General features: G+C 35.6%; 1 protein-coding gene across 2 annotated transcripts in view; it reads left to right on the top strand.

The window, feature by feature from the left end:
• FCHSD2 (FCH and double SH3 domains 2) overlaps positions 1-16,895 on the top strand; it is a 272,647-nt gene that overhangs the window by 196,976 nt on the left and 58,776 nt on the right. For both annotated transcript variants that reach the window (XM_081282330.1, XM_081282331.1), the window contains one exon: positions 7,188-7,283. In XM_081282330.1, the coding sequence (XP_081138456.1) occupies positions 7,188-7,283 (96 nt within the window). The remainder of the gene's footprint in view (positions 1-7,187; positions 7,284-16,895) is intronic.

Here is a 16,895-nt window from a genome sequence, read left to right on the forward strand (position 1 = left end):
TAGTTTTTGTGGAAAACCATATTTAATATCATACTGAATGATAAAAGACTGAAAGGATTTCCACCCTAAAATCAGGAACAAAATGAGAATGCCTGCTTTCACTCCTGCTATCCACCTTTGTACTAGAAGTCCTAGCTAGAGCAGTTAAGTAAGGAAAAGGAAAAGAAGGATTAAAATGACCTCTGCTTTCAGATGACATGATTATATGTAGAAAACTATAGAATTCATGTAATTACTACTATAGCTAATAAAATAATTGAGCAAAGTTTGATCTTGTGGGTACAGAATCAAACAGAATAACCCATTGTGTTTCTACACGCTACTAATGATAATTCTTTTCCAAAAAGAAAATTAAGAAAACAATTGCAGTTACAATAGTATCCAAAGAATAAAATACACAGGAAAAAAAATTTTTTTAGAGAGAGAATTTTTTTTTAATATTTATTTTTTAGTTTTTCGGCAGACACAACATCTTTGTTTGTATGTGGTACTGAGGATTGAACCCAGGCCGCACGCATGCAGAAAAAAGAACTGAATAATTGGATTATAATAAATGTTTGTAGATTTGAGGCTTTCATATCGCTAATTTTTAATATCTTCCAAAATGATCTACAGATTTAATGCAATCCCTGTCAAAATTCCAGTGACCTGTTTTGCAGAAATGGAAAAGGCACTCTTCAAATTTACATGGAACTGTAAGGAACTTTAAATAACCAAAGCAACATTGAAAAGGATAAACAGTTGGAGGACTCACACTTCCAAATTTCAAAACATACTACAAATAGAGTGTGGTAGAAGCATAAAGATGGGCATATAAATTAATGAAATAAAATTGATATTCTAGAAAATAACACATGTATCTGTAGACAATTGATTTTTCCACAAGGGTATTATGACCATTCAAAGAAAAAAGAATAATATCTACAACAAAAGTTCTGGGACAAGTGCAAAAGAACAGAGTTGAAATAAGTCGAACCTCTGCTGCACAAAAATTAGCTCAAAGTGTATCAGTGATCTAACTATAGGAGAAAATATAGAAGTAAGTCTTTATTACTTTGGATTTAATAGTGTATTCTTAGATTTGACATCAAAAGCATAAGACTAAAAATAGGGCTAGGAATATAGCACAGTGATGGAGCACTTGCCTAGCATGTGCAAGGCCCTGAGTCTGATCCCCCAACATGGAAGGAAGGAAGGAAGGAAGGGAGGGAGGGAGGGAGGGAGGGAGGGGAAAGAAAGGAAAAGGAAAGAAAGAAAGAAAAAGAAAGACGGGCGGGCTGGAGTTATAGCTCAGTGGTAGAGCACTTGTCCAGCATGCGTGAGGCTAGACACTGGGTTTAATTATCAACCGCATATAAATAAAGAAAGGTCCATCAACAGCTAAAAACAAAAAAAGAAAAATTAAAAAAAAACAGATAATTGTACTTATCAAATTAAAAACTCTAACACATTAAAGGACACTATTCAGGAATTTTTTTTAAAAAAAGACCCAAAGATGGAAGAAATGTTTGCACATATGATATTTAAATTTATCTGTTAAGGATTTTATAAACAGATTTATATAAAGGACTCTTACAACTCAACAACAAAATAACAATTCTTAAAATGGGCAAAAGACCTGGGGCTGGAGTTGTGGCTCAGTGGTAGAGCATTGCCTAGCATCTGTGAGGCCCTGGGTTTGATTCTCAGCACCGAATTTAAATAAATGAATAAAATAAAGATCCATCAACATCTAAAAAAATATTTTTTAAAAAATGGGCAAAAGACTTGAGTAGACATTTCCTCTGAGAAGATGTACAGGCAATAAGCACATGAAAAAACGTTCAGCAATTGTTGGTCATTATGAACACACAAATTAAAACCACAGTGAGATATTATTTTCTGCCCACTAGGATGGCTTTAGTAATTTTTTAAAAAAAGTTAAACACATAGTTATCATATGACTCAACTTCCACTCCTAGGAATACACTTAAGAATATTGAAAACTTAAAGTATTAAAACAAAAAATTGTACATGAGTGTTCACAGTAGCATTATTTATAATAGTCAAACAGTGGAAACAACTCAAATGTTTATCAACTAGTAGTTGAATAAGTAAAATATGGCATGGTATATCCATGCAGTGAAAAATTCTTTGCCCATATAAAGGAATGAACTACTAATAAAACAAACAGCATGAATATTACTGGGGAAAAAAATACCATAAAAAATATAAGAAGATATTGTTATTGGCTGAATTGTGGCCCTTGGAAATTTCATGTTGAAATCCTAACCCCTAGTGCCTCATAGTATGACCATATTTGAAGATAGACCTTTAAAGATATAATTAAAATAAAATAAAGTCATTTGGGTGGGTCTAATCCAGTATGACTAATGTCCTTATAAGAAGTTGAGAATTATAGGACATTAAACAGGCACAGAGAGACCATATGAAGATACCAAAAGAAGGTGGCAGCTCTAAGCCATAGAGAATGGCCCACAGTAAAAACCAACCCTGCCAGTATCTTGATCTTGAACTTCTTTCCTCTTAACCTCTGAAGAAATCTGTTTCTGATATTTAAGCTCCCCAGTCTGTTGTACTTTGTTGTGGCAGCTCTAACTACTTAATGCAGATGCTTTCCTTGTTAATAATCAAGGAAAGACTGGGATTGTGGCTCAGTGGTAGTGCACTTGCCTAGCACATTCGAGGCCCTGGGTTCAATCCTCAGCACCACTTAAAAATAAACAAAATAAAAGTATCGTGTACAACTATTTTTAAAAAATAATAATAATCAAGGAAATAAAAATTAAAACCATCATGAGATTCCATTTAACCTGTCAAAAATAAATGTAGACAAGAATGAATCTTAGCAAAACTATGTATTAACAGAAACTCACATGCTGCAAATTGGAAGACCCAATTTGAAGATATTTGGGCACAAGGGAGTCTTGTGGTGATGGTTCAGTTTAGCATCTAGACTATGGTTTGTGGTTATATGCAGCTACACATGTGCATAGAGCCATATAAATGAACACACCCAAAGGAGTAAGTGAATAATTGGTGGAATCTAAATAACCTTTATGTTGTATACCAATGTATATGTATACCAATGTCAATTTTCTAGCTTTTTATTGTGTGATAGCTATGCAGGATGCTGACGGTAAGAAGTACACAGGAGGGCTTGGGATGTGGCTCAAGCGGTAACGCGCTCGCCTGGCATGCGCGGGGCGCTGGGTTCGATCCTCAGCATCACATAAAATAAAATAAAGATGTTGTGTCCACCGAAAACTGAAAAAGAAAGAAAGAAAGAGAAAGATCTTAAGTACGCAGGACTCCTTTGCAACTTTTTTCCATTTCCTTGACTAGAAATCTGAAATCTTAAGTGTCAGCAAGCTGTACTTCCTCCAAAAGCTTTAAGGGAAAAGCAATTCCTTACCTCTTCGGGTGTCTGAGGCGATGTGACCACATCACTTCACTCTCTGCCTCAGTGGTCACATTGTCTTCTCCTTTTGTCTGTGTAATTTTCTTAATGTCTTTTGTTTTTTGAGAGAGATAGAATTTTTTAATATTTATTTTTTAGTTTTCAGTGGACACAACATCTTTATTTTATTTTTATGTGGTGCTGAGGATCGAACCCACCGCCCCGCGCATGCCAGGCGAGCGCGCTACCACTTGAGCCAATTCCCCAGCCCTCTTAATGTCTTATCATTGGATTTAGGGCCCACCTAGGTAATCCAGCATGCTTTTATCTCAGAATTCTTAATTACTTCTGCCAAAACACTTTTTCAAAAGGAGGTAACATCCACAGATTTCAGGGATTAGGACATGGGCATATCTTTTGGGAAATTACCTTCAGCCCACTATAAATGTTAATATCATAAAAAGAGGCCAGTCAGGGCAAACTTTCTCATGAAAGTAAAGCCCACCTTGCCAAAACAAACAGAAACAAAGCAGACCCAAACAAACACAAACCTGAATCTAATTAAGCCTCTAGATTCAAAAGCCAATTTAAGGAAAAACAGGAAGTAAAATATTCCCAGGATGCAGTCAACAAAATTCAGACTCAGAAACTCAACAAACAAAAACATGGGCTTCTTCAACAATTGAATTGATTGCAAGAGAGGAAAAAGAAGAAAGAAATTTACAAAGTATGAAAAGAACATCATCTTAAGCAACATCAGCTTTCCCTCACCAGATTCTCCCCACCACTCCTCACCCCATCTCACCTCTTCAGTCAGGATTCAGTATCACCTTCTTTGCTCTCCCTGTACCCTTTATGTGCTTCCATAGTGTGCTTTAGCTGTGTAACCTATTTAGTTCTCCCAGCTTCTACATTATAAACAACATCCAGTTGTGCTCTGGGGACTGACTTTATTTGGATCCTAATTCAAAAAACTTTTAAAGAATAGGGAAATTTGAACACTAATTGATATGTTAGTCTTGTAAATTTTAAACTGAATGTGTTTTCTTAAGACCCCTATTCTTTTAGATAGGATATTGAAATGTTTATAGATGAGATGGAAGTAAGTCTGAGACTTACTTCAATATAATTAGTGACAGAAGAAGTAGATGAATTTATAGATGAAACAAGATTGTCCATGAGGGGATGTTTTTGAAAACTGGGTCATGAGCACATGGAGATACATATTACTATTGTCTCTACTTTTATATGTGTTTTGAAATTATCTATAACAAAAAGTTTAAAGTCTGTAAGAATTGACCTGTCCAGTCTGCCCTTGCCCCACCCATCATAGTGCTTGAGGATTTGTTTGGCTAGTGAGCCTCCCAGCTTTTCTTCATGATAATGAGTGAGGCTTTGAGGGCTAGATCATTAGCTTTCAGTTATTCTAGCTTAAAATTAGAACCCACGAAAAGAACAAAATACATTTCCCTTTGAGAATACGTTTTCTCAGTGAGTATTCTTTGACCAGAACCTCCCCATCATCCTCACCCCGTCTCACCTCTTCCGTCTGAATTCAGTATCGCCCCTTTTGCTCTCCCTGTGCCTTCTGTGTACTTCCATAGTGTATTTGGAACTGTGTAATCTATTTGGTTCTTCCAGTTTCCACATTCTAAATTACTGGAAGATACTAACCCTGTTTGTTGTCATTCCTACACTTAACATTGGACCTGGTAAGCTCTATAAATGGATGATTGAATGGGGGGGAGGCAAGCAGTGGAAAACTGGGATTGCACTTGTAAATAAAATACAAAACACTACATTATTCTCTCAAGTAGTCCATCCTTTTCCCAGATTTCCAAGGTAAAATTACAGAACTTTTTTGAACTTTTTTTTCTTTCTGCCCATCCTCAGGCAGAACTGCTAATGAGGTGTAATGCATTGCACATGAAAGATGAGTAACCAGTGCAGAAAAATGCAATTTGGGTTTCTGCATAATCAAATGTTGCTTATTTCCATTCTTTCCCAGAGCACACTTTCGAGACCATCTTTCTATGCTGTTTATTTTGCTGTTCTATGTATATTCCTTTTCATTCTGTCTTCTGAATTATTTGTTTTAATTAGTTATACATGACAGTAGAATACATTTTGATATATCATACATAAATGGAGTATAACTTCTTATTCATCTGGTTGTACATGATGTTATGATTATAGATCATGTAATCATATATGCACATAGGGTAATAATGTCCAATTCATTCTAATATCATTCCTATACCCATGCCCTCTCCCCTCCTTTCACTCCCCTCTTTCTAGTCCAAAATACCTCTATTCTTACCCCTCCCCCATTGTGAATTATTATCCATATATCAGAGAAAACATTTGGCCTTTGGTTCTTTGGGATTGGCTTATTTCACTTAGCATGATGTTCTCCAGTTCCATCCATTTACTGGCAAATATCACAGTTTTTTTATTCTTTAAGGCTTGGTAATATTCCATTGGGTATATATACCAGTTTCTTTATCCCTTTATCTGTTGAAGGGCATCTAGGTTGATTCCATAATTTAGCTATTGTGAATTGAGCTGCTATAAACATTGATGTGGCTGTATCACTGTAATATGCTGATTTTAAGTCATTTGGGTATAAACCTAGGAGTCGGATAACTGGGTCAAATGGTTGTTCCACTTTCCACACTGCTTTCCATAGTGGTTGCACCAATTTGCAGCCCCACCAACAATGTATGAAGTGTACCTTTTTCCCCACATCCTCGCCAACATTTATTGTTGCTTATATTCTTGATGATTGCCATTCTGATTACTCCAGTAAGATGGAATCTCAGTGCAGTTTTGCATTTCTCTAATTACTAGAGATGATGAACATTTTTTCATATATTTGTTGATTGATTGTGTTTCTTTTTCTGTGACTTGTGTGCCAATTTATTGATTGGGTTATTTTTTTTGTTTCTGTGTGTGTGTGTTAAGTTTTTTGAGTTCTTTATATATCCTGGAGATTAATGCTCTATCTGAGGAGGTGTGTTTGATAGATCTTTTTTCCATTCTGTAGGCTCTCTCTTCACATGCTTGAATGTGAAGAAGCTTTTAAGTTTGATTCCATCCCATTTATTGATTCTTGATTTTACTTCTTGTACTTTAGGAGTCTTGTTAAGGAAGTCAGGTCCTAAGCAGATGTGGCGGATATTTGGGCCTACTTTTTCTTCTATTAGGCACAGGGTTTCTGAGTGTATTTTAAGATCATGATTAGAATGCAAACTACTGGGAAAAAGTACAAGAAATTTTCTGGCAGTATTATTTTGTGCTATAGATAGGATTATCTTGCAGTTTCCTAGTGAATGGCAGTTTGTAAAACAGACTTCTGAGAGCCCATCAAACTTCAGAGTTGGGAGAAACTAAGAAACCAATATGCTCCCTTCCCTATTCACACACATACACACCCATTACACAGGGTAGCTTTTCATGTCATCTTGCTCTCTTAAAGTAGTGCATATTATTTAGTCTTTAAATCTGGGCTAGTTGCTAAACTAGTACTTTCAAATTTAAATTCTTGAGAAAATAGGACACAGAAGTAATAACTCTTTTTTTTAATTTTTATTGTTGGTTGTTCAAAACATTACATAGTTCTTATCTAAAAAAAAAGGCATAACATTATCATTTCCTTTTGATCACATAGTGTTGGATGATTTCTCATTTGTATAGAAACCAGCTGAGTAAATCTTAGACTTTAGAATGTAATTACTGGACATTTTAACCTTATTCCAGACTTAAAGATATCTTATTTTCTCTCTAGGTGGTACGGGACTATAATCTTCAGCTGTTTTTACAAGAGAATGCTGTATTTCACAAACCTCAACCCTTCCAGTTCCAGCCCTGTGACAGTGATACTGTAAGGGGAATTCAGATTCTCTTATCATTTTTTTAATTATATTTGTGCTTACATAGTTATCATCCTTGGAATACACAGGGAGAGCTGAGTGTATCTCATTAATTTTGTAACAACACTATGAAGATGTAGAGAAACCATGACATTTCTTCTGTCTACCATGTAAGGAACACACCCAGTGTCTTTATACTAACAACTTCCTACTGAATAAGATGAAGTTATGAAACAAAAGTAATGAAAATCTGAAAACTGAGGGAAGAAGAAAAATTATTCAACAGATTTATTAAGATGTACATTATGCTTTCTGTACATGAAATTCTTTTATGTTATACCTCTCAAAGAACCCAGTGGTTAAAGTTTAACCAGAGTAGAATGAATAATGTAATAATATATATGGGCATAGAGATATTTTAGCTGGCTTTAGAAAGCAATTATGGGCCTTTGATAATTCATTTAAGATTTTAGAATGTTAACATAAACCCCAAATTGGCAACTTTTAGAGAACTTACATTAATTATACATTTTCTTAAGTTTACGAGAAATGTTTGCCATTATTTGAATTTCTAAAATGATGAAAACATATGAATTTTTTGACATAAAATAATGAAATTTAGCTTCTACAAAATGAGAAGTAATATTGGCATTCTAATACATTCTCTAAAAGTAGGCGAACCAAGAGGGAAGTTAAATTATATTCAAAAACTCTTTTAGTAAATTTAGAATCTGAAGGGAGTGTATGATATATTTTCAGAGTTTAATGATATCACTTTAATAGAAATGTATTTGTTGGTGACATCCTCATTATTTTTCTTATATTTTGAATAGCCCTGTTAATAGCTATATAAGGAAATACAGGACTGGGGAATGTAGCTCAGTGGTAGAGCATTTGCCTGGCATGTACAAGAGCCTGGGTTCAGTCCCTAGTACTGCAAAAAGGATAGAATAAAATAAGAGAAATATTTAGGGGAAAAAAAGAAATATAGGAAATTAGTATTTGCTTCTTAGATAATGGCTTTTGCCATTTATATTAGTGACCTTTTGAACAAATCAGATTTTTCTTAACAACTCAGTGATATTATCCTATAATTTGACTTCTTTGAAGCTTGGGATGAATGAAGTAGAGCCTTAGAAGAAACAGAGCACGGACAAGTTTATCAAACTTTACTTAAAATTGTGACTAACTAGAGAGTATTTTATTTTTGCCTATTTGCCACATAAAAATCAATCATCTCACTTTCAAAGGCCAATTGTAGCCCTAAGCCCTTCTATCTTTGTTTCTAAACACTGCTAAATGTTCTTAGCTGTTGTGTTCCTGTTTTCCTTATAATTCTAACTCTGTGCTGTGTTTTCTATCCTTGTGCAATCTTTACTGGGTAGAGTTTAAGAGCTGCCCAACTGGTGGATATTGAGCTCTCCCCTGTCTGTGCTTTGAGAATGACCATAGCTGAGGTATATCGGGGTATGGGTCAAGGGTGGGAGGGATGGAATGTCTGGGGTTGCATGTTAATGAAGGGTGGGACCTGGTGTGGGACTGAGTCATAATTGTCTGTATACAGGGCCCCTGAATGCATCAGCAGTAGCTTTCTGATTTTCCCTTATAACCTAGGATTTTCCTTTACTTTGTATAGTAAATAGATTGAACTTCTCATTTTTCCTTTTGTCTGAAACACCTTAGTTTTCCCAACAGGAGTGTGGGAAGAACCCAAGAGCTAATCTTGGCTGTAATAAAGAGGGAACTGTATCCTAAGAAGGAAAAGAGATTTGCCCAGTCATGTGGGGAATGAATGACACATAGCTGTTCTGATTGCAGTTCTAATGCTCTTTCTGTTATGCTGTTGTTTCATGAAAAAAATGTTGGAAACTTTTAGAAGCCATTAATTTTTTCATAATAGAAAACAATAAATACCTGTGGTTTTATAAAAATCCTTATAATGATTTTGAAAACGTTAACTATAAAATATTTTATGTATAATTTTTGTTGTGTTATAAATTAAGCATTTTTATTGCTTACAAAAAACAAATTTACAAGGTTGGGGATATAGCTAAGTGGTAAAGTGCTTGCCTTGCATGTCAATTCCCAGTGCCAATAAATAAGTAAACAAACAAACAAACAAATTCCCAAGCAAGTATTTTTACTCAGTATGGACCAGTATTTTTCCTTGTGGGAATGGAGCCATTGTTTACTTGCTTCTCTGGTTTTACTTCTTGGAGCCGGTAGCACAAAGCTTGGCATGAAATGAAGAGAATACAAGTCAGTGTCCATTAACTCATTTTTTCTGCCAGCTGAATCTTGGACATGTAGGAAGTACCACTTACCTCTATCTTCAGTGTGTTTCTGAAATTGCTCTTGTTGGTTCTGTTTTGAAACATATCTCAGTTCAACAAACACTTAACCCCTACTGTACGTTCCAGTCACTCAACTAAATGCTGAGGATAGCTATGACATGCTGAACTATAGACCTCAGGCTAGATGAGCTTGCTGTCTTTTCATAAGTTTATTGAGGCATATTTACATATCATATAATTCACCCATTTCAGGTGTGTTCAATGATTTTTAATGAATTTACCAAATTATGTTTCATCATCATGAATAAGTTCTAGAATATTTTCATGATCCTGATATGATCCTTCATGTCTATTTATCGTTAATCCACATCACCACTCCCAGATATAGGCAACCACTCTTTCTAGTTTTATTCTTTTTAGATTTGCTTTTTCTAGACATTTCATATAAATTAAATCATACAATATGTGTAGTCTCGTATGCTTTGCTGCTTTCATTTAACATAATATTTTCGAGATTCATCCATGTTGTAGAATGTAGCAGTATGTTTTGTTCCTTTTTATTGCTGATTAGTATTCCATCATATGAATAAACCACATTTTGTTTATCTGTTTATCTATTCATCAGTTGGTGAACATTTAGGTTGTTTCTCACTTTTGCTCTTATGAATAATGCTACTATGTTAATTGCTATGCCAGTCTTTGTATGAATGTGTTTTCATTTCTCTTGGGTTACTGGGTCATAGTAAATTTCTGTTTAAGTGTTTAGCAAACTGCCAAACTGTTTGCAAGAGTAACTGCAGAATTTCATATTTCCGTCAGTATTGGGTGAGGATTCTCATTTCTCCACATCGCCAACAATATTGATTGTTATTTGTAGGTTTTTTTTTTTTTTTTCATTTGACACTCCACCATTGAGCTTCTTCCCCCCACCAGCCCTGTCTCTTTGGTTATAGCCTTGCTCGTGATTGTGAAATATCTCATGGTAGTTTTTATTTGCATTTGCCCATGACTAATATTGTTGAATGTTTCATGAGCTGATTAGCCATTTATATATCTACTTTGGGAAATGTCTATTCAAAACTTTTTTGTTCATTCTTTTTATTGGATTGATTGGATTAGATTTTTGGAGTTGAATTGAGATTTATTTTTTAGAGATTGAGGAATAATATGTCAGGAAGTTAAGACAGCAATTGAAAACAAGCAAACAAAAAAATAGGTGGCATTCATTGAACATTTATTTTATGCTAGACATTTTTCTAATTACATGACCTATATTAACTCATATAATCCTCATGACAGCCCTATGTCTTAGGTGCTGTTTTTCATCTCCCCTAATCAGGGTCCCTCAACTAGAAAGTTTATAGCTAAAACATTTGTAAGTATATGACCTGTTCCTGAGAAGGCAAATAGTCTTGGGATGAAAGAGAAACTTAAAATACCATAGGCATATGTTGCAACCAGATTTTATGTTTGGTAATTCTATATACAGTGTTAGATGGAGAACTATGGAATATTTTCAAGTAGGACAAAATATGATGAGATCCATTGCAGAAGTAGGACAGTATTGTTCTTAATCAAAATTTGAATTAAGAATATTTATTTGCTAATATTTTCTCTAAATTTAGGTAAGATACATGTAGGAAAGTCATAGGATGTTACTACTGTAATAAAATATAACTTATTATCATATACTATGTTAAAACTTAAAGAGAAAAAAATTTTCAGATAATCCACTTCAAATTGCAGTGTTCTACAAAAGTTCAAAACATCCAACTAAAAACATATAGTCACAGTATTAGCATAGGAATTTATTTAAGGCTTGGAATTATTATGCCTTTTATTTGGCTTATCTTTTATTTCTGACTGATCGAATTCCCTTTCATGTTATCTTAATATATGATTATTTTGACTCATTCTTTAGAATGATATGCCAAAAGGAACTGACTAGATAGTTTTATGAAGCCACATGTCTGTCTAGCCATAGACTGGGGTATTTATAATATTAACCATAAGATGATTACAAGTAACAGTGACCAAAGGAAAGTGTTGTTTGATGTGACCTAGTAGCTATCTTGTGGTTAATATTGAAAGGAGCTAACCAGGCACGGTGGCACATACCTATAATCCCAGTGGCTTGGGAGGCTGAGGCAGGAGGATCAAGAGTTCAAAGCCAGCCTCAGCAACTTAGCAAGGGCCTAAGCAACTCAGGGAGACCTGTCTCTAAATAAAATACAAAAAAAAAAAAAACCCAAAAACCTGGAGATATGGTTCAGTGGTTAAGCACCCCTGGGTTCAATCCCTGGTCCCCTCAGCCCCCCCCCCAAGAAAAAAGAATATTGAAAGGAGGTTTTCTTGTCTATTGTCTATATTTCCATATTGTGTTATTGATTTCTAAAGTGTCCTTTCTTTATACCTCATTACCATTTATCAGATGATAGTAACAGGTCAAAAATTCTTTTTAAAAAATGAGCAGAGTACATCTTTCTTTGCAGAAATGAGTTTTTAATGCAAAATTATTCTGATAGGTTAATTCCCAAGTATTTTATTTTTTGGGGGGGATATTGTGAATGGAGTAGTTGTCCTCATTTCCGTTTCAGAGGATTTGTCGCTGATATACAAGAATGCATTTGATTTATGCGTGTTGATTTTATATCCTGCCACTTTGCTGAATTCATTTATTAGCTCTAATAGTTTCTTTGTAGACCCTTTTGGGTCTGTTAGGTATAGAATCATATCAAAAGTTAACTCAAAATGGATTAAGGAGCTCAATATTAAATCAGAGACACGGCGTCTGATAGAAGAAAAAGTTGGCTATGATCTACATACTGTGGGGTCGGGCTCCAAATTCCTCAATAGGACACCCATAGCGCAAGAGTTAACAACTAGAATCAACAAATGGGACTTACTCAAACTAAAAAGTTTTTTCTCAGCAAAAGAAACAATAAGAGAGATAAACAGGGAGCCTGCATCCTGGGAACAAATCATTACCCCACACACTTCAGATAGAGCCCTAATATCCAGAGTATACAAAGAACTCAAAAAATTAGATAATAAGATAACAAACAACCCAATCAACAAATGGGCCAAGGACCTGAACAGACACTTCTCAGAGGAGGACATACAATCAATTAACAAGTACATGAAAAAATGCTCACCATCGCTAGCAGTCAGAGAAATGCAAATCAAAACCACCCTAAGATACCATCTCACTCCAGTAAGATTGGCAGCCATTATGAAGTCCAACAACAACAAGTGCTGGAGAGGATGTGGGGAAAAGGGAACACTTGTTCATTGTTGGTGGGACTGCAAATTGGTGCAGCCAATTTGGAAAGCAGTATGGAGATTTCTTGGAAAGCTGGGAATGGAACCACCATTTGACCCAGCTATTCCCCTTCTCAGTCTATTCCCTAAAGACCTAATAAGAGCATGCTACAGGGACACTGCTACATCGATGTTCATAGCAGCACAATTAACGATAGCAAGATTGTGGAACCAACCTAGATGCCCTTCAATAGACGAATGGATAAAAAAAATGTGGCATTTATACACAATGGAGTATTACTCTGCATTAAGAAATGACAAAATCATAGAATTTGGAGGGAAATGGATGGCATTAGAGCAGATTATGCTAAGCAAAGCTAGCCAATCCTTAAAAAACAAATGCCAAATGACTTCTTTGATATAAGGGGAGTAACCAAGGACAGGGTAGGGACGAAGAGCTTGAGAAGAAGATTAACATTAAACAGGGATGATAGGGGGGAGGGAAAGGGAGAAAGAAGGGAAATCGCATGGAATTGGAAGGTGAGCCTCAGGGTCATACACAATTACATATAAGAGGAAAGGAGATGTAAGAGAAAAATAATACAAGTGAAGAAATGATTTACAATAGAGGGGGTAGAGAGAGAAAAGGGGAGGGGAGGGGAGGGGAAGGGGGATAGTAGAGAATAGGATAAACAGCAGAATACATCAGTCACTAGAATGGCAATATGTAAATCAATGGAAGTGTAACTGATGTGAAACAGCAATCGGTATACGGGGTAAAAATGGGAGTTCATAACCCACTTGAATCAAATTGTGAAATATGATATATTAAGAACTTTGTAATGTTTTGAACGACCAACAATTAAAAAAAAGAAATTTAATATGCACTCAAAAAAAAAAACAAAAACAAAATTATTCTGAGGAGGATATGGAATATGTCCTAAAACACCTCCCTAAATAACAGGTATTCTGTTTAGAATTGACAAGTACGTTGATTAGAATATCAGTGTTGGAGAGTCCTTCAGCTGTCACACAGGTCATACTGGTGTTAGATATTCATACAGGTGTTATACAAGAACAAGTCCTAGGTCTTAGTATCTAAAACTAGCTGTTTATATTATATATTTTTAAATTTTTTGATTCATTCTCCTTGTATATAAAATGACTATTTTATTGGGTATGAAATTAAACTTTTGACTCAATGCCTGGCACATAGTAAAGAGCTAGATGGATCTTTATGTTTTTCCTTTTTGTTTTAGGTTTTGCCCCTCATTGCTTCAGGAAATATCAAAATATCAAATATAGACGATATTACAATGATTACAAAATCTTGCAGTACTTAACTTCCTTGTTAAACTGATTACTGCAAGTCCCTTGGGACTTCTGTTCTCTTATTGTATTACCCAAAGTAAATCTTATTAACCTCTTTCTTAGCATTTTATAAGCCTGAAAGGCAGTAGCTGACAGTTACCTCCCTATGACCTGCACTTTTCAGCATCTCTGTCCTGCATAAGTGCCCGCCTTCCGTTAGCAGAACCAGTAACATAAGTCCTTCAAAGTGTTTCTCACATCCTATGAAAAAGCACAAGGTCAACCAGAGATAGAAAAAAATATGGAAAACTCACGTCTATAAAACTTGGATAAGTATGATCTATAGAGGCAGGAAAACAAGGAAATGTTCTCTCAAGTTTCCTGGTGGGAATGTGAAAACCCTTTCCTCTTTACTTTCCTTGAATTGTAATTAACAAGATCTTCAGAGATAATGGTGGCAAAAAGGCTGACATAACATTTCTGATACATGGTATTTTCCTGTTATTCTGGCCACCAGATATTTAACTCTTCCTTCTCTAGATTAACAGTTATATTAAGTAAAAAGTCCACTTGTTTGAGGACTTCTGCATATTTAAGGTTTGCTTAAGTGGAGTTTGTTTTGTTTTGGTTTGTTTTGTTTTGTTTAGTGATGCTGGGGATTGAACCCAGGGCTTTTAAATGCAAGGCAAGCACTCTACCAACTGAGCTATATCCCTAAACCTTAAGTGGAGCTTTTTATGCATTTATTAAAATTAAATATTCAACAAGAATTTCCCTTGTCTATAAAGAACCATATTGGGCTAATATATCTTGTAGGAAATTTACCTGGAAATTCTCAGTTACGTAAGCCAGGTGTAACTGGTGAACACCTGTGATCCTTGCCAGGCTAAGGAGGCAGGAGGTTCGCAAGTTGAAGGCCAGCCTGGGCAACTTAAAGAGACCCTGTCTCAAAATAAAATTTTAAAAAAGGGTTTGAGGTATAGCTCAGAGATAGAATGCTCCTGGGTTCAATTCCCAGTACCAAAAGGGGGAAAAAAATCTCAGTTATGGGTAGCTCTTTCCACTGGTGGTAATTTTGTATTTATATAGCAATGTCTCATAAACAGGAAAAATGATGATAGAGATTCTGTGGAAAATCTTCCCATTCAGTAAATAGGTGCCAGGTGTATGTGGCAGGTGGCATCCAAAACTGAAAAGCTGCAGCTAAAGACACGAGCGCTACTTTGTAGAATCAGCAGTGTTGACAGGTAGGCATTCAGTAGGGGTTGTTCTCATTTCTTCAGCCTTCCAGAAAGGGTTTATTTGATTCTCATAGAAAGCCTACCATCTATGTGATAGGCCCTCTGCTGGATTAGTCACCTTTCTCCTGGATTAGTTCCTTCTCTAAGCATCCAGAGAGCTTTGAATAGATGCCTTGGTGATGTATTGACATACAGGGTTTGGGGATTTTTTGTGTGTGTCTCTGTGTGTGTATTGGTTTATATTGGGTATTGGACCCTAAGGCACTTCGCCATTGAACTATACCCTCAGCTCTCCTTTTTTATTTTTAATTTTGAGATAGGGTCTCACTAAGTTGCTTGAACTTATAATCCTCCTGCTTCAGCCTCTCGAGTCACTGAAATTTCAGGGATATAATTTTTGCTTAGATTTGCCCTTGCTATTCTAACTGTTCTGACCTAAGAGAATGGTACTCCTTTATCAGAGTTCTCATCGGCGTTAATGGAATTGTACTGTACATCCTTTTACCTAGTTGTCCAGTCTTCCAGAATTGCCTCAAGGCTCAGATCGCAACACTAATTATCTAGTTTATTCACCTGAAAGACTAGGCACACAATCCAATTATGCAGTTGAACTGCCACTTTTCTCTGCAGTGAAGGTGCTACTGTCCCAGCTTGATCAGAATAAGCTTAAGACATGTCTTTGACAGTACACTGCTCCACCTCCTCTCCAAGGTGTGTGTAATGTTTAAAATATGTGACTTTAGGTTTTACAGACTCTTACCAAAAAAGGCTTTGGGCCAAATCTGTTTCAAAATTCAGAAATTTTCAGAAGCAATCCCTGTACCATCATTACACACTGAATAGGACATGAGGAAGCACCCGATGATCAAATAACACAGTATTTTTTTTTTGCAGTAAAACATTTCAATATTCATACCAAGTTAAATGAATAAAAGCCTATAAATAACATCTCCTTAGTTCAAGACTAACTCACTTTGCTTCAAATGAGTTCTAAACTTAAAAAAACAAAAAAAGATCTTTGTAATTTTCAGAGCATTTTGAATTCCAGAATTATAGATTCTGAACCTATTATTGCATTCCAAGCACAAACCTACAGAGATCCAGGTCTTTTTACTTTTTTTTGCCCCCCTTTTTCTTGAGATGCGCATTTCACTCTGTTCCCTATGTTGCCCTGGCCGGTCCAGGACTCATAGAGTCATGCTGTCCTCCTGCCTCAACTTCCTGAGTAGCAGGGACTACAGGAGCGTACCAGCATTCCTGACAAAAGGGACCTCTTGAGAATAAATAAAAGTTAACTTTATTGAATATATTAGAAAACATCAAAAAGAATTAGTAGATTGGGCTGTAATGCCAGCAACTCAGGAAGCTGAAGCAGGAAGATTGAAAGTTAAGTTCAGCTTCAACAACATAATAAGACTGTCTCAAAATAAAAATAAAAAGGACTGGGGATGTATCTCAGTGGTAGCATCCCTGGGTTCAATCCCTAGTACTAAAAACAAAAAGAAAAAAAAATTTT

The sequence above is a fragment of the Spermophilus citellus genome, assembly GCF_964194105.1.
Source record: "Spermophilus citellus genome assembly, chromosome: 2".
Lineage (NCBI taxonomy): Eukaryota > Metazoa > Chordata > Mammalia > Rodentia > Sciuridae > Spermophilus > Spermophilus citellus.